Raw genomic sequence first — 18,675 nt, forward strand, 5'->3', positions numbered from 1 at the left:
CTGAAAATTACAGATGTCTTCCAGATGTAAACACCCAAATCAAACAGACATCTGGGTGATGTACAGAATGTGTGCTAACAGGGACCACAAGCAGTAATGTATGATGTGAACACATTTTTGAGGATGGCAATGCTAAATTAATTAAACAATTTAAAGTGCATATTACCATATTAAGGCTTTTGGAATGCATATTTCAGGCATTCAGAATATATATCTATGTAATCTAATACATAATTGCACAATCATGTGGTCAAATTCAGCAGCATCTAAGGCCAATCCAGGGCAGAAGCATTGAGGGGCAAAATTAAAAAATGGATTGAGTCCAAATAATACTTAGGAAGAGGAACACAGGAAAGTAGTTTTACTACACACACTGAAAACTTAATAACATCAGCAAGTATACATGGCAGAAAAGTGACTCTATAAGTTAATCTTGCCATTAAGGAGCTAGCTGCTGTTATAGTTCTATTCAGCCATCCATTGACAGTAAAGACTGCTAAGAGGATTATTGCTGCACCCTTGCCAACCCTTTATGGGATATCTGGAGTGAGGGAACATGCAGAATAAAACATCACAAACCCCACACATCCAGGGCACAAACTATTAAAATGTCTTCCCCCTGGCAGCCATTACAGAGCACAGTCCACCAGAACAACTGGATATAAGAACAGTTTCTCCCTCAGGGCATCTCTCTCTTGAGCAGGTTACACTTCTCAATAAGAACCCTTTATAGTGCAACATCTCTACTGAGTATGTACATTCATATTTATACATACTACCTGTACAAACATAAGTATGTACATAAGCATGCATTTTTATATTTTATTTGATATCTACCTTTCCAGACCATGTTCTCCATTGCACATGCCTGAACAGTATACCAACTCTCTGTAGGCTATATAAATACACACACAATACCACATATTATTTGCCTTTGTATTATCCTGTAAACATGTTATTCTTGTAATTCCCAGTCTAGTTGTTGTTTATCTCTGAGTGCTGGTAGTATCTTTTAATGTGCAGGAAGGAGAGAAAGACTGAGAAAATATGATGCATGCAATAAGGTCAATGCTCCAGATAATGTCCTCTGACTGGGGCATCAATACCAACAGATGACATTTTCTCGTTAACTGTTTCACAATGAACAAAGAATAGTATTTGGCTTCAGCTACACTCCAGTAATGGTAATATTGAGTTCAGTTCTGCCCAGTCAAAGGATCTTAGTGTGTTTAGAGAAAAAATGTATAAGAACGTGAAATTATCTATTAACATTATAAAAGGAATGACACCATAACATATAGCAGCAGCAGATTCTCGGAAATTACATGAACTGGAGACATTATTTTCAGCGATTCACTTTACTTTTTAATTGATTGCGCCATCTATTGGTGGAAACCGCCACTTCAGTAAAGCATCGATCCATCATCCATCTATCTACAGTGCAACCGGAAATTACTCACAGCGCTTCACTTTTCCCATATTTTGTTGTTACAGCCGTATTCCAAAATGGATTAAATTCATTATTTTCCTCAATTCTACAAACAATACCCCATAATGACAACGTGAATGAAGTTTGTTTGAAATCTTTGCAAATTTATTAAAAATAAAAAACGAAAAACATTAAAATAATACATCACATGTAGGCCTACATAAGTATTCACAGCCTTTGCTCAATAGTTTGTTGAAGTACCTTTGGCACCAATTACAGCCTCAAGTCTTTCAGTGTATGATGCTACAAGCTTGGCACACCTATTTTTGGGCAGTTTCTCCCATTCTTCTTTGAAGGACCTCTCAAGCTCCATCAGGTTGGATGGGCACAGCCATTTTCAGATCTTTCCAGAGATGTTCAATCTGGTTCAAGTCTGGGCTCTGGCTGGGCACTCAAGGACATTCACAGAGTTGCCCCGTAGCCACTCCTTTGTTATTCTGGCTGTGTGCTTAGGGTCGTTGTCCTGTTGGAAAATGAACCTTCCTCCCAGTCTGAGGTCCAGAGTGCTCTGGAGCAGGTTTTCATCAAGGATGTCGCTGTACATTACTGCATTCATCTTTCCCTCGATCCTAACTAGTCTCCCAGTTCCTACCACTGAAAAACATTCCCACAGCATGATGCTGCCACCACCATGCTTCACTGTAGGGATGGTATTGGCCAGGTGATGAGCGGTGCCTGGTTTCCTCCAGACCTGATGCTTGCTATTCAGGCCAAAGAGATCAATCTTTGTTTCATCAGACAAGAGAATTTTGTTTCTCGTGGTTTTAGAGTCCTTCAGGTGCGTTTTTGCAAACTCCAGGCAGGCTGTCATGTGCCTTTTACTGAGGAGTGGCTTCCGTGTGGCCACTCTGCCATACAGGCCTGATTGGTGGAGTGCTGCAGATATGGTTGTTCTTCTGGAACATTATCTTCTCTCCACAGAGAAAAGTTGGAGCTCTGTCAGAGTGACCATCGGTTTCTTGATCACCTCTCTGACTAAGGCCCTTCTCCCCCTATCGCTCAGTTTGGCCGGGCGGCCAGCTCTAGGAAGAGTCCTGGTGGTTACACATTTCTTCCATTTATGGATGATGGAGGCCACTGTGCTCATTGGGACCTTCAATGCTGCAGACATTTTTCTGTACCCTTACTCAGATCTGTGCCTCGATACAATCCTGTCTTGGAGGTCTACAGACAATTCCTTGGTCTTCATGGCTTGGTTTGTGCTCTCACATGCACTGTTAATTGTGGGACCTTATATAGACAGGTGTGTGCCTTTCCAAATCATGTCCAATCAACTGAATTTACCACAGGTGGACTCCAATCAAGTTGTAGAAACATCTCAAGGATGATCAGTGGAAACAGGATGCACCGGAGCTCAATTTGAGTGTCATGGCAAAGGCTGTGAATACGTACATGTGATTTTTTTTATTATTTTTTATTTTTAATACATTTGCAAAGGTTTAAAAAAACTTCTTTCATGTTGTCATTATGGGGTATTGTTTGTAGGATTTTGAAGGAAAATAATAAATGAATCTATCTATCTATCTATCTATCTATCTATCTATCTATCTATCTATCTATCTATCTATCTATCTATCTATCTATCTATCTATCTATCTGTCTGTCTGTCTGTCTGTCTGTCTGTCTGTCTGTCTGTCTGTCTGTCTGTCTGAACTATCCATCCATCCATCCATCCATCTATCCGTCTATCTGTCTGTCTGTCTGTCTGTCTGTTTATCTATCTATAACTATATATATATATATATACATTTTGGTATTATTACACATGCAAACTTCAACATGACCATAAAACAGGTGGGCTGTATTTGTGTAATGGCAATAGAAATACAAAATATTTTTCCTCCGGTGTCAAGTTTTGTGTGTATTTGTTTGTGCTTGTTTTTTGCATATTACACAATTAAGAACTATTGAAGTTGGGTGAAAGAACATTAACCATACTGTCACACCCCACAGAAATACTTGTCATATTTGCTGTTTGACAAATTACTGTTCTTCACCCACCCAAAACAACATCCAAACCTAACAAGCCACATGCTTCAGCAACAACACACCTACTAATGTAATTCAAAGGACCAGCATTTAAAAAAAAATATTTATAATAATAATGTTGGCCGGCCAACAGGATTTTATCTTCTATGGTTCAAAATACTAAAGCCGTAACTGAACATTAAAAAGGGGTATATATTTTAGTAACAATGTTCCATTACTTTGATGTGCTCAGATGCAAAGGCTGTTGCATAACCAGCTGTAGAAAATGATAAGAGTTCAAGTAACTTCTAAACATATTTTACAAAGTTGTGGGTGCATGAAGTGCATTGTGATTTAAAAAATACCATTGCACCTAAGATGGTAAACTAAACTCCTCCTAGTTCTGGGGTAGTACTGTAAAATTTCTGCCTGAATTGTGAATGAGGTGAGTTAGTTTCAGAGATAACAAGTGAGCTACTTGCAGAATTCTAATAAGCGAGGGCAAAATATTACCAGCAATAAATAACTACAGTAAAGCATAGACTTTTGAACTTTTAAGCACAGAGAGCAACTCCCAAATTTTTGATTGACGTTTTTTTTTTTCATCTTCTCTTGCCATTTCAGTGAAGAATGCCATTGTCAAATGACTTTTGATGTGTTCAAATGACATTCATAACTGCCTTTTCATCATTCTTGACTGGAGGGAAACACCTCATAAGGACACACCCCCACTGAAACTACAAACACATATCTACATGACAATACTGTGATGACAGTTTACCAAGCTCACAGTTCAGGTTCAGTTGCTCTTGTGTGTGTGTGTGCGTGTGTGTGTGTGTGTGTGTGTGTGTGTGTGTGTCATATGAAGCCACACCTTTTGCTGGCCTTGCCTTTCCTACCCAGGTTAAATATGTAAGAAGGGAAGCTCAGTAAACTGTATGTTATTCTCGTTCAACATCTGATCACATCTCACACATCTGAAAGGTATGACTGTTTCTACACATAAAATTGTTTTATCTACACACGTTATCTACGTTTACATGTCTATTATATTATTATAACAGAATATTGTTATTGTTATTAGATTATTATTATATTGTTAATATTTTGGGTCTATTGTTTTTTTTTTAAATCAAAGATGTACTATGGTAGAAGTCAAAGTTTATGTTGATTCACTTGTGATATTGATGTATTATATGACTGTACACAATGTGTACAACTAATTCTATGTTATGTTTAGTATTTAATTGTTGTTAGTTTAGTAGCACATGTTACTAAAGCTTTAGTTTCCAACGGCAAGGTGAGATTGAAGGGCATTCGTGTCTCTGACTGTTCTTTTTTTCACAATATAATTATTCACATGCATCAAATGAGCAACAATAACTTTCTCTGAAATCTGTCAGACAGGACAGAATGACATGAAGGGTTGAAAAATTACATCATCACTTTCCCTGTCTGACAAAAGCTTTGGCTGTGATATGCAAACTGTTTTGAATTCATGTAGATAGATAGATAGATAGATAGATAGATAGATAGATAGATAGATAGATAGATAGATAGATAGATAGATAGATAGATAGATAGAGAGAGAGAGAGAGAGAGAGAGAGAGACAGACAGACAGACAGACAGACAAATAGAGAAATGCAGACAGACATACTGACGGATAGAGACGGACAGACAGACTGATGGACCACAAACAGACAGATAGATAGAGAGAGAGAGAGACAGATAGACAGATGGACAGACAGACTGATGGACCACAGACAGACAGACAGACAGATAGATAGATAGCTAGCTAGATAGATAGATAGACAGACAGACAGACAAACAGACAGATATAGTAGATAGATAGAGAGAGACAGACGTTGACGTTTTATACCTTTATATAAACATATTTTTTTGCACTAAAACATTATTTTGCAAACAACCATCATCACATACAAAACTATATCAATATACAAATAAATAAATAAAATAACTGAAAACTACACAACAGTTAAACATATACCAACCACAAAACAATTTAGAATAGAGAGAGGGGGGGGGCAGACAGACAGACTGATGGACCACAAACAGACAGATAGATAGAGAGAGAGAGAGACAGATAGACAGATGGACAGACAGACTGATGGACCACAGACAGACAGATAGATTTGATCAACTTTTCACCTTTTGCGTTTATAGACTGTGTTACAAGAAATCAGTTTCCAGTGAAGCTGTCCAGCTCATATTCCTGTATGATGTACAGTACACCTGACATAGGATTGTTTTACAAGCTTGAGAATGTTGCCATGGTTCAGTTGGCAGGTATTTGAACAGGGTGTGTCATTATATATATTGAGACAGACTAGTTTTGGGTGTATTCAGGTATGTGTGCTATGTAAACTGTGCTAACTATTAATTCTGTGCATTTCATACAGTTGCAAACTGCATTGACATGATTCTTTCAGTCACTTTATTACATCTTGTCTAATGGCACCATCTTGTTGATTGTACTTCTTTTATGATGTGTGACTCTGTATTAATTACAAATATAATTTGTGTTCATACATTTCCTCCTAGCGTAAACCATGTCTTTCACTAGAAGGTCATACGGTCAAGTCCAAACAGGTGAGAAAATATATTAAAAGAGCCCATGGAGCATCTTTGTTATGAACCGACATTGTGTTTTTGTTTAGTGAAAAGATATTCAGAGGTCCTAAACTAAAGCTCTAGACATCTTCAGTGGTAACACTTGACAACAGGATTCTATTGGTTAATGTGTGAGGTATCGTGCACTAACAATTAGTTCATTAAATCTTGGTTAATGTTATGTATAATAGTTTCCACTGGGAACAGCAGTAGCACTAAAGTAGTGGAAGACAGCAAAAAGAAGACATCATTGCTGAAGGACAACAGCTGGATCAAGACCAGTGTGAATGAAAATGAGCCAGAGTGAGTGAGATTCATCAGTTATCAAGTGCAAGCCAGACAGACACAACTTGTTTGACGTCTAGCCTAATATGACTGCAACGGTTATAAATATTTCAGATGCTTTTATCTCAGTAAATGTATGTCTGACAGACTAAGTGACTGACAAGCTGAATTGTGTTGTGCTGCCCATTTCTTTCAATAGACAAGATGCAATCTTTGGCAAAACTGTTCTAAAGCGTTACAAGTCCAACGAAAACCTTATCAGGTAGTTTCACTTTTTTCTGTAGATTCTACATTTTGCCTAATTTGTTTTAGACAGTCAAATAAAATTTCTAAAAGTTTTCAGATATTGTAATGTAAAGTTTAGACATTGATTTGTACATTTGTTTTATTATTAATTAATAATTTTTTTGGATAACAGACCTGCAGATAGTAAAACTAGCAAAACCGAGAGCAAAACCACCACCATCACCACTTCATCAGGTTCTGTTCATGCTCTCACTAAAAGGTAATAATTACACTACTGCTGAATAAAAAACCCACGTTCATACAGTTCATATTACCATGGTTTGAAAACACCAGACTATACAGTAAAAAACAGTATGGTGTATTGGAAGAAATTGTTCCAGTCTCACATAAATATTTTTCAATGTTTAGATTTGGGAGCCAGGACATGCTGAATGAAAGCAGGTAAAATATTGACATCAGTCACAGATTCCTTATTTTAAAATTGTATGCATTATTTATATTTAGACATTATATACTGGGGTCCAAAGTCTCAAACCACAAGTAAAAATGCTTCTATTTTGCATTTCTCTAATTTGATGTAAATGTATTTTTATATCATAATATCAGCAAAGCAATTTGAGTTAAAATGTAAATTGAAAAAGTGCATAAATGTCAGAATTCCCTTATGTCCATGTTTGCTTACATGACAGCATGCACTCGAGCTGTAGTCCACAAGTTTGTGTAAAACCGGATGATTCATGTTATTCCTGCATGAGTTTAGAATGTGCATCAGTTGACCCTTTGTACAAAAAAGTTACAGTAAGATGGTCAATGTCAAAAATTTGCTTACATTTTATTAGTGCACTTGACAAAATACAGAATCTTAAATATTTCTTAATCATTTTACATTATGACGTATCTTTCGTTTGTTTATTTTTTTAATTAAAAAAACATTCTATTTATTTTCAGGTTTAAATTATTTAAAATCACAGATATTCAAAGTGGACTCAAAAAATATTTTTTAAGATTTATGCATTTTAATTTCATAACAAAAATCCTTTAAATCCAATAAAGTAATTTTGAATAAAGCAATATATATATATATATATATTTACATTTTTACATTTGCATTTTTATGAAATTGAATAAGAATTTTGTTTTAAATACCTAAATCTTAAAAATAGGCAATAATATTTTTTGAGTGGGTCTCAAAATATTGTGAACCAAGCAGATGCAATCTTTCTAGACCAAACCTCTCTGACAGTAAAAATTTTAGGGGAAAAAATACAGTGGTAATTAATTTGATATATCTGACATCCCAAAGATGAAACTGACTTTTGCAAGGTGAAAAATGATTGGAATTTAAAACATTTTAAGAGCTCAATTCTCTTCCCTACCCAACCCTACAGAACCACAGGAACTAAAACAACAGTAAAAACATTGCCCAAGACAAGGTAAATCCTCTATGACTCACACTGTAAAACATTGCCAGGATTTCACAAGGTTAAACAGTATTAGTAATTATTACAGTAAAATACTGTTTTCAATAGTTTACTGTAAAATCAATGCAGGCTAGATCATTGACTGACCTGCATTGGTGAGTCACAACAAATACAACAAATGACTGTAAAAAAAGAAATCAGAATAATCGCACTGCGTTATGGGAAAATGATGTTTCATTTGAAGTCACCATTATGGTGTTTAGTGTTCCCTTTGAATGGGACCTTGTCTTATTTAATTCTGATTAATTTTGTCCCAGTTGGAGCAAATGTGTTCAAGACCGCAGATTATTGTACTGAGATGTATGGAGAAAATTTGCCAATTTTGTGATATGTCAGACCATGATGTGTTGATTACACTATATGTTCCATATGAAAGTAAAGGAATAGTATCATATGAAGTGAACAATGTATCAATCAATTGCTAATGTCTGTGATATGATTGGTATTATACCTCACAAACTTTTATAAAAACTGTCAAACAGGCACGCGCAGATATCAACACTCACCGTACCTGTACAATCTCAACTATGGTGATAATAAACAAACAACGTAGATTAAAAAATACAGATGACCATTCTGATTCTACAACACAGCACTACTAATTTACAGTCATTTATTGGTTTTGTTCACTGTGAAGTAACAGTATACGGTTGTTTTAATTTGAATTTTTTTTTAACATATTACTATAAAATATACTGGGAAAGTCATGCAACTAGTAGCCACGAATATACTGTAAACTCACACTAAAATGTTTTAATGACTGACTAAATAAAGACCAGCTTATTACAAATAATAATACTTCTCTTTCAGCACTACAGCTACAACACTCAAAGATGGTACAAAAATAACTGAGACAACTGTCACCACAACCAGGTGAGATACTGAATGGGTGTTGTGAAGCACAAGGCACCACAAGGCATATTTCAAACAACAAGGTTTATTATTACAATTTCTGCAACTATTCTGAACTGTTATCTTGTCTTTTTATTCTCAGTAAAGATGTAGTGAAAAGCAGGTCTGCAATGTTCAGTGAACGAGACCAGCCAGTTTTAAAGAGGAGTTCTGGGTAAATCAGCTCAATTCAACATGCATTTTTCATTTTGACATAATTCTTGCTGAGACCTACAAAGTTAAACACAGCCAACATAATGGAAATGTTGCTCACTACACATGCTAAAACTGTTCTCTGTACCTAAAGTGACTACAAGACTGAAGTCGTTACAGTGAAGTCATCAAAGGACACTATTGATGGGTGAGTGTTATAGAACGTATACACTGAAAAATTCAATCTTAACCAGTATTTTTATCTTGTTTGCCATAAAAATATGACTCCAGCCAGGTCTCCAAAGCAACCAAATTGGCCCGGTTGCTAAGAACGGTAGAGTCACATGGGGTAACCTCCTCGTGGTCGCCATAATGGGGTTCGCTCTAGTTGGGGCACGTGGTGAGCTATGCGTGGATGCTGCGGAGAATAGTGTGAGCCTCCTGCGCTATGTCTCCGCAGTAACACGCTCAACAAGCCAAGGGATAAGATACGCGGATTGACGGTCTCAGACGCGGAGGCAACTGAGATTCGTCCTCCACCAGAGGGATTGAGACGAGTCACTACGCCACCATGAGGACTTAGAGTGCATTGGGAATTGGCCATTCCAAATTGAGGAGAAAAAGGGGAGAGAAAAAAACTAACATGAACAAAAATGAATATAAGACATAATTGATGTTGTTTTAAGGGTGTTTTCACTGGAAAACAAGACAAAAATACTGATTAAGAGCATCTGGAGTGTATTCTAACCTATTCAAAATGATCTCATAATTCAGTAGTTTGTGTATGTTTAAATCAATATTGCTTTCTGTCTAGACCAACCGCACCTGCCAAGACCACCACAAGGTACAGAAACCACATTCATCTTGCTTACAGTTTGCTTTCCCCTGAAAATGCGGCTAATCTCTTCTTAACAATTTCATTTCTAGCATCAAAACTTACACCAAAGAGGACGTTTCCCCAGCTAAAACAACATCTCACTCCATCCTATCCACAAAAAGGTGGAAATTTGAACGATTATTCCAATCTCAGTCTCAGAATGCCAGTGTATTCAATAATCGCACAACTTTTAATGTCGAAACCTTTCTGAAAAAATCTAATAATTATTGTAAAAAATAATTTTGTGCAACCGAAGATGAAATGGACTTAAATGTACCTCTCATTACACATATGTTCTCTGTCCCTAAAGTGACAAGACTGAAGTCGTTACAGTGAAGTCATCAAAGGACACTATTGATGGGTGAGTGTTATAGAAAGTATACACTGAAAAATTCAATCTTAACCAGTATTTTTATCTTGTTTGCCATAAAAATATGACTCCAGTCAGGTCTCCTAAGCAACGAAATTGGCCTGGTTGCTAGGAAGGGTAGAGTCACATGGGGTAACCTCCTCGTGGTCGCCATAATGGGGTTCGCTCTAGTTGGGGTGTGTGGTGATGCTGCGGAGAATAGTGTGAGCCTCCACATGCCCTATGTCTCCGCGGTAACACGCTCAACAAGCCAAGTGATAAGATTCAAATTATTGTCATTGTGCAGAGTACAGGTACAGAGCCAATGAAATGCAGTTGTTTTCGCATATCCCAACTAAGCTGGGGTCAGAGCACAGGGTCAGCCATGAAACAGCGCCCCTGAAGCAGATAGGGTCCAGGGCCTTGATCAAGGGCCCAACAGTTGTATCTTGGCAGTGCTGGGGCTTGAACCCCTGAACTTTTGGGCAGTAACCCAGAGCCTTAACCGCTGAGCCACCACTGGCCCTCGCGGATACGCGAGATACGCGGATTGACGGTCTCAGACGCGGAGGCAACTGAGATTCGTCCTCCACCACAGGGATTGAGACGAGTCACTACGTCACCATGAAGACTTAGAGTGCATTGGGAATTGGCCATTCCAAATTGAGGAGAAAAAGGGGAGAAAAAACTTACATGAACAAAAATGAATAAAAGATGTGGCAAATATATTGTTAATTGTCTGTTCACGATACCTAATGTAATTACTAACAAATCTTATAGAAAAGTGTTACTGAATGTGTTACAAAACTGATGTTGTTTTAAGGGTGTTTTCACTGGAAAACAAGACAAAAATACTGATTAAGAGCATCTGGAGTGTATTCTAACCTATCCAAAATGATCTCATAAGTCAATAGTTTGTGTACGTTTAAATCAATATTGCTTTCTGTCTAGACCAACCGCACCTGCCAAGACCACCACAAGGTACAGAAACCACATTCATCTTGCTTACAGTTTGCTTTCCCCTGAAAATGCGGCTAATCTCTTCTTAACAATTTCATTTCTAGCATCAAAACTTACACCAAAGAGGACGTTTCCCCAGCTAAAACAACATCTCACTCCATCCTATCCACAAAAAGGTGGAAATTTGAACGATTATTCCAATCTCAGCCTCAGAATGCCAGTGTATTCAATAATCGCACAACTTTTAATGTCGAAACCTTTCTGAAAAAAATCTAATAATTTGTGTAAAAAATAATTTAGTGCAACCAAAGATGAAATGGACTTAAATGTACCTCTCATTACACATATGTTCTCTGTCCCTAAAGTGACAAGACTGAAGTCGTTACAGTGAAGTCATCAAAGGAAACCACTGATATGTGAGTGTTATAGATTGTGTAATCTAATCAAGTGGTTCTCAACTGGTCTGTCTCAACAGAGCAAGCCTGTTCTCATAAGGTTGTGAATAGCAGGGTGGAAAGAAACAATGTTGAATGCAAACAATAAAAAGCATTTAACCATATAATCAAGCAGAGTTAGATGTTAGGACTTTTTAAACGGAGGAGGAGAATGGAAAAAACACTTCCCATATCTTTTGTTGTTGATGTTGAATTCTGTGTGTCCAGTCAAACTACAGTGTTTCGGCACAAATTCATCTGTCAATTGGTATTATGGCATAAACTAATAGAATGTTTGATCATGGTACATCAGGAGAAATCACACTTCTGCTGTTGTTTGTGCTTTTACGAAATTGTCAATTTTCTTATTCAGCCAATGTCATGTTAAGAATTAAGCATTTGGTCGGGGCTCTGCATTTCATGGCAGCAGCAGTACTAGGATGTGGGGGGAATTTTAAACTTTAGGGAGGGCAACTGCTTATCTCTAATATCTCCTTGATAATTTTGCTTGGGTTGGTCCCGCTTGATCATGTTTCGGTGTTGGTCCGGGTGTATGTTTCATGGTAATATTTATAAAATTGATGATTGATTTCAATGGCATTATTTTAATTTGTGTGATAAATAAATCTGGTAATGTGTTGCCATTCACCACTCAATGTCCAATGTAAAATCCTGAAGCCCTGAACCAAAAATGTGTCCTGAAGCAAAACAAGTTGAGAACCACTGATCTAATCTAAAATGATCTTATAATGAAATATACAGTACTGTGCAAATGTTTTAGGCACTTGTGAAAAATGTTGCATAGTGAGGATATCTTCAAAAATAATGAAATAAATAGTTTCCTATTGACACACTAAAGCTGAAGATAGAGATAACCATCTTAAGACAAATGCATTTCAATCTTAAGACTTTTGTCCAGTACTGTATATATTTCTTGAATTATTTTATTTTGTAAATGTATTAACACTGCACCTATAAATCTTTTTGTCTAGAGCAAGCTCACCCCTTAAGACCACCACAAGGTAGAGTAACCAATTACTGTCTTGGTTTTGGATTACTAAATAACATGTGGCAGTTCTTTCTTAATCTTTTAACCTCTTTTATTTACAGCATCAAAACTTACACCAACAAGGAGGAATTTTCACCAACTAAAACAACATCCTACTCTGTCCGCTCCACAAAGAGGTGGCAATTTAAAGGATTATTCCCTTTACAATCTCAATTTCAGCATGCCAGTAGTGTAATCCCAGCAAATATTTTGTTTGTCATATAAAGAAGTAAAATCACTGACTTGATGATTTTCCACAGCACTGATGATCAACTGTTTGACACTCTCATACCAACATCAATCCAGACAATATATTCCAAACCCGAAAGCAGGTATGTTGCTTTTACAGCAACACTTTACAATAATGTTCCATTAGTTAACATGAACAAACAATGAACAATCATTTTACAGTATTTAATACTATTAGTTCATGTTCATTTCAACATGCATAAATACATTTTTAAAATCAAAAGTTATATTTTTAACTTTTAAGTTTATGCGCTACGAACTAACATTAACTCACAATGAACAATTTGATATTTTAACACAGATTAATAAATGCTGTCAAAATATATTGTTCATTGTTAGTTTATAATAACTAAAGTATTAACCAAAGCACTTTATATTTATACATTTTACATATTTATAAGGTGTAAATCTATTTGCTTTATGTTTACATAAAAAAAGAAAATAAAAAGTGGATGGTAAATAGTCCAATGGCAATTATTGTGCTTTTTCTTGTCATTTTGAAACTTTACAGCCCCCGTAATTAATTTACTCTCATTATATAGAGAATATACTTGAAGGATGTTTTTTTTTTTAAAATATAATTAAGGATGTAATAAAGGATATGACAAAACTATAAAATGTCAATGGCAAATATGTGCTAATTTACAGTATTATGACTGCCAAATATTTGACAGTTCTACTTCTGTTTTATAGTAAAAATGTAATAATTATTGCACAAAGTAATGCAGTGTAACCAAAGGCGAATATGCATTCAGACACCAAAATCTTTCTCACTGCACATATCTGTTATCTGTCCCAAAAGTGACTACAAGACTGAAGTAGTTACGGTGAAATCATCAAAGGAAACCATTGATGTGTGAGTGTTATAGAAAATATAATTCTAACGCCTCTCAAAACAGTTTTTTTATTTTGCGTTTTGTGTATGTGTATGAACATTAAATAAAAAATGCTTTTGTCTAGGCCAAGCACACCTGTCAAGACCACCACAAGGTACTGTAAACTACACTTTGGGCTGCTGTCTATAACCTAAAGAACATGTGTCAACTCTCTTAACCTCTAAAATTTAATTTACAGCATCAAAACCTACAAGGAGGAAGTTTCACCAACTAAAATGACATCCTACTCAATCCAATCCACAAAGAGGTATGAACTTGAAAGATGATTCCCAACACAATATCAGCATCAGCATGTCAGTAGATTCTATGCAAAAAGTGATAACATGCAATTAAAGGGATAGTTCGCCCATAAATAACAATTCTGACCTCTGTGGAGCACAAAAGGGGATGTTAAGCAGTATGTTAGTCTCAGATACTATTCACGTTTGTTGCATCACATTTGTTTCCTCCAATCAATGAAAGTGAATGGTGACTGAGGCTGTCATACTGCCTCAATAGCAGTGAATGATGAGGTGTGTAAGTGGTGTCAGAATTTTCATTTTTTAGTGAGTTATTTCTAAAAGATGATGTGAGAACCCATAAAAATTACTTTCATTAATGCAACCTAATGTATTGAGGTTCACTTAGTTAAACTAAATAATATTTTGGACTTTATAAAGCACGTTTTTTACAGTGTATAATTCCAGCAAATGCTTTTTAGTAAAATTACGATAGGGCAACTCATTGACAAAAATATTTTCTACAGCACTGAGGATCAACTATTTGACACTCTCATACCAACATCAATCAAGACAACTTCTACCAATTATGACAGCAGGTATGTTGCATTTGCATATTTATAAGGTGTGAACGCATTGGTGGCGAGTTTGACATTTACCTCTGCCTTTAAGTAGTTTTACCAGTCTTACGACCATTGGAGTAAGCACAAAAGCAGGTGTATATACTTATTTCATCTGTCGGGAGCTTGCAACTTTCCATTAGAGCTTACATCTCAAGGTTAAGCAGTATTTGTCTTATAATGGACTTATATCATTCTCACAGTCGTGGGGAAGATATAACTGTCTCCAAATCCATCAGAACGGTCTACTCCACAAGCGACAGGTAGGAAAAATGTTCTCATTTCAGAATCTTTGTCTGACACATATTTGTTGTTTAATACATGTGTCTATCTTCTTTTAAATGCATAGAAATGAGTGGACCAGTGTCACAAGTCCTACTTACACCAGAACATCATACACAGACAGGTACAGGTTCAGTACCCAGATATTCAGACACATTTTCATTTTGTTAAAGGAACAGTTCACCAAAAAATTCAACCGAAAAATAATTTGGAATACTTTATCTCTACCATGGAACACAAAAGGTGGATTCTGAAATAATATAATTTATTATATCCTTTATCGCTTTCAAGAATATCCTATATTTTTCATATAAAATAAGTGAATGGGGACTGGGGATGTCAGGCTTCAAAATGACAAAAGCAACAAACAAGTCCTTTGAAGGTATGCAATATCATTGTGTGAGGAACAAACCAAAATTTTTGTTTAAATGTAATCTTTCTCTAAACCTAAACTCTAAAATGGACTACAAATATTATATGGACTACAAAAATGGTGATTGATACTATTTATGCCATTTGTCTTTGGTTCTCGTGACCAGACATAATTGATGTCCTTGGCGCCATATTTGATTTTAGAGTGAATAACTGCTTCGCACAAAAGCTACGTATGGCTTCACAAGACTTAGTGTATGAGTTTTGTGGTGTTTTAATAGTGTGTTTTTGTCATTTTGAAGCTTGACCACCCCAGTCCTCTTTTACTCTCATAATTGTTTTTTCTCCCCAATTTGGAATGCCCAAACCCCAATGCACTCTAAGTCCTCGTGGCGTTGTGTTAACTCACCTCAATCCGGTGGCGGAGGACAAATCTCAGGTGCCTCCGTGTCTAAGACTGTCAATCCGTGTATCTTATAATGTGGCTTGTTGAGTGCGTTACCGTGGAGACATAGCACGTGTGGAGACTTCACGCTATTCTCCGCAGAATCTGTACACACCTCACCACGTGCCCTACTGAGAGCGAGAACCACATTATAGCGACCACGAGGAGGTTAACCCAACGTGACTCAACCCACCCTAGCAACCGGGCCAATTGGTTGCTTAGGAGACCTGGCTGGAGTCACTTAGCACACCCTGGATTCGAACTCGCGACTCCAGGGGTGCTAGTCAGCGTCAATACTCGCTCAGCTGCTCAGACCCCCTTTTGATCTCATCATTTGGAAAAAAGAGGCCAAGATAATCTTTAAATTAATCACTTTTTGTTTTCCATAGAATTTTTGGGTGAACTATTCCTTAAATGCTTGTAAAATGCTACAATGCCTGGAACTATTACTGATGTGATTTTACAAGGTTTGTAGACTTATGTTATGTGTGTTTTGCAGTCCTTTTGACATCCTTACATCAAAATCCACTACAACAGTATACACATCACCTGAGAAGTATGACTAACTGTTATTAATAATGCCAGCACTGATTTCAATACAACGTGTAGTGCACATGTAAAATGCATACTTTGTTGTAGGAAAGTCAATGAGAGAGACCTTTGTACATTCTGCCATAAAAACATGTACAATGCAGAAAAGATGATCCTGGAAGACATGAGTATAAACTGTCATGCAAGTTGTTTCAAGGTTAGTTACTTTTCAAAACTCTTTGAAATATGTGACACATTATAATAACAGTTGTTAATAAGTATATATCCAATATCAATTTAAAATAATATGAATATGATACATTATTCTGAAAGTATTATCTAATAACAAATGTTTATTTACATTATAAATGAAAGGTATTACAAATATTGCCAAAAATGGTCTGTATTTTCTATATTGTTACTGAACTGACTGTCTGTCTAGTGTGAGGTATGCAATGCTTCCCTTGGACACCTGAAGGCAGGAGACAGCTTGTGGGTCTACAATCGCTCTGTTCACTGTGAAAGCTGCTTTGGTGTCACCAAGGGTAAGACAGACTTCACTACGCTCCTCAGCATTTCGAAACAGTACACAATATGGTTTCTAAATGAACAAATATGTTTGTTTTACAGGCAAGTGGCATCGCTGAAACTACGTAGACCATTAATGAAGTCAAATAAAAGAAAATGATTGACCAAACATTTAGACAGCCTAGACTGTAACTTTTTCATGGTTTTAATGTGGACCCCATGTCATCTACAGTACATTTAAACAGTTTTGGTTGTGGTCTTATGTCAGATAAATGAAATGCATTGATGTTATCATTTCCTAGTGATGTGATATGTATCTCATTTAACTGCCAATATAATAATAATATTTTAATTGAAGAATTGTCTATCATCTCATGTATGATAATAATAAATAAGAGTAATATTAGAGTTGATTTGTTCCAGTTTTTTGTCACTTGTGTTATTTTAATAAAGGTTTAATGTCTATGATATGAAAACGTTCAGAAGTGTTGTTTTCAGTTTTGTTTTTTTTAATTGTTAAGATCTTGTTGAGTGCTATTCCAGAGTATTGTTTGGTTAATCCTTTTATGCAGTTCCTTTGAAACTGTAACGCTAATGCTTGAGTTTTAATTTAAGGAAGTATTTATAGAATAAGGTATACCAGAAAATGTACAAGCTTTGGCACTTTATTATAAAACATATAACTCTCAGGAATGCCACTCCTCACCTTTCATCAGTGTCTTTTCATTTAAGACTAGCCATTAAACACACCAACCCCTGTTCTTCATAGACAAGAAACCTGAAATACAACATTTAGAAATATCAACTATATAGCACGTCAGTAGTATGGTATACATCATTAGTGTACCACACTGTCATTAGTCAGTATATATGTACACTGGTGGCCAAAGCTTTGGAATAATGTACAGATTTTGCTGTTAGTTCACCAAAGTGGCATTCAACTGATCACAAAGTATAGTCAGGACATTACCGATGTATAAAACAGCACCATCACTATTTGAAAAAAATATTTTTTATCAAATCTAGACAGGCTCCATTTCCAGCAGCCATCACTCCAACATCTTATGCTTGAGTAATCATGCTAAAATGCTAATTTGGAAATAGAAAATCACTTCTCATTATATCAAACACATTTGAAAACTATTTGGTTCATTAAATGAAGCTTAACATTGTCTTTGTGTTTGTTTTTGAGTTGAGATGTCTTCAGGTCAATATTAGATAAAAAAACATCGAGCTGGCTATGGTAACTCAGATAAACACTCTGTACAACTGTAGTAAGCAGAATCACATCTCAGAATACACAGCACATCAAAACTTGAGGTGGATAGGCTACAACAGCAGAAGACCACATCGGGCACCTTATTAGTGCCATAGTGTTCCAAGTAAAGTGCTTTGTGAGTGTACATTATTATCATCCTTTATCACAGTACAAGCAAATGTATTCTTTTGTAATAATGTGCACTGACTGGGAGAAATCTAATTAAAAATATAGCTGCAAGCAGCAATACCGGGGTCATGCCCATTATCGGCAGCATGAGCAGCCAAAGAAGCATCATGACACATTTAAGTTAGAATCTGATGAAAGCTGTAGGAGTTAGGAAAAAGTAAGCTTTCAATGATGGCAAGTCTGACAAAGACACTGCATGACCAATGACTGCATAGTTAGAGCCTCTTTCATGTTGTTTCCTGTTATAGAGCCACCAAGTGGCCCAATTTTGCAT

General features: G+C 36.2%; 1 protein-coding gene across 4 annotated transcripts; it reads left to right on the forward strand.

The window, feature by feature from the left end:
• The first annotated feature begins 4,328 nt into the window (after positions 1 to 4,328).
• Positions 4,329 to 17,425, forward strand: LOC127659319 (mucin-3A-like). 4 transcript variants are annotated; one of them, XM_052149090.1, is made up of 29 exons: positions 4,329 to 4,441; positions 6,021 to 6,068; positions 6,281 to 6,392; positions 6,574 to 6,636; positions 6,793 to 6,879; positions 7,029 to 7,061; positions 8,009 to 8,053; positions 8,912 to 8,974; positions 9,096 to 9,167; positions 9,300 to 9,353; positions 9,960 to 9,989; positions 10,073 to 10,144; positions 10,333 to 10,383; positions 11,323 to 11,352; positions 11,436 to 11,507; positions 11,697 to 11,747; positions 12,758 to 12,787; positions 12,876 to 12,950; positions 13,074 to 13,145; positions 13,865 to 13,918; positions 14,023 to 14,052; positions 14,137 to 14,205; positions 14,704 to 14,775; positions 15,000 to 15,059; positions 15,146 to 15,202; positions 16,395 to 16,451; positions 16,535 to 16,643; positions 16,869 to 16,971; positions 17,057 to 17,425. In XM_052149090.1, the coding sequence occupies exons 2-29, from the start codon at positions 6,029 to 6,031 to the stop codon at positions 17,071 to 17,073; spliced, it is 1,680 nt and encodes a 559-aa protein (XP_052005050.1). In that variant the 5' UTR covers positions 4,329 to 4,441; positions 6,021 to 6,028; the 3' UTR covers positions 17,074 to 17,425. The 4 variants fall into 4 exon arrangements, with proteins under 4 accessions (XP_052005050.1, XP_052005053.1, XP_052005051.1 ...); XM_052149093.1 differs by lacking the exons at positions 10,333 to 10,383; positions 11,323 to 11,352; positions 11,436 to 11,507; XM_052149091.1 differs by lacking the exons at positions 10,073 to 10,144; positions 10,333 to 10,383; positions 11,323 to 11,352.
• The last annotated feature ends 1,250 nt before the right edge of the window (positions 17,426 to 18,675 follow it).

Source organism: Xyrauchen texanus, chromosome 18 (genome assembly GCF_025860055.1).
Source record: "Xyrauchen texanus isolate HMW12.3.18 chromosome 18, RBS_HiC_50CHRs, whole genome shotgun sequence".
NCBI classification, from domain to species: Eukaryota; Metazoa; Chordata; class Actinopteri; order Cypriniformes; family Catostomidae; genus Xyrauchen; species Xyrauchen texanus.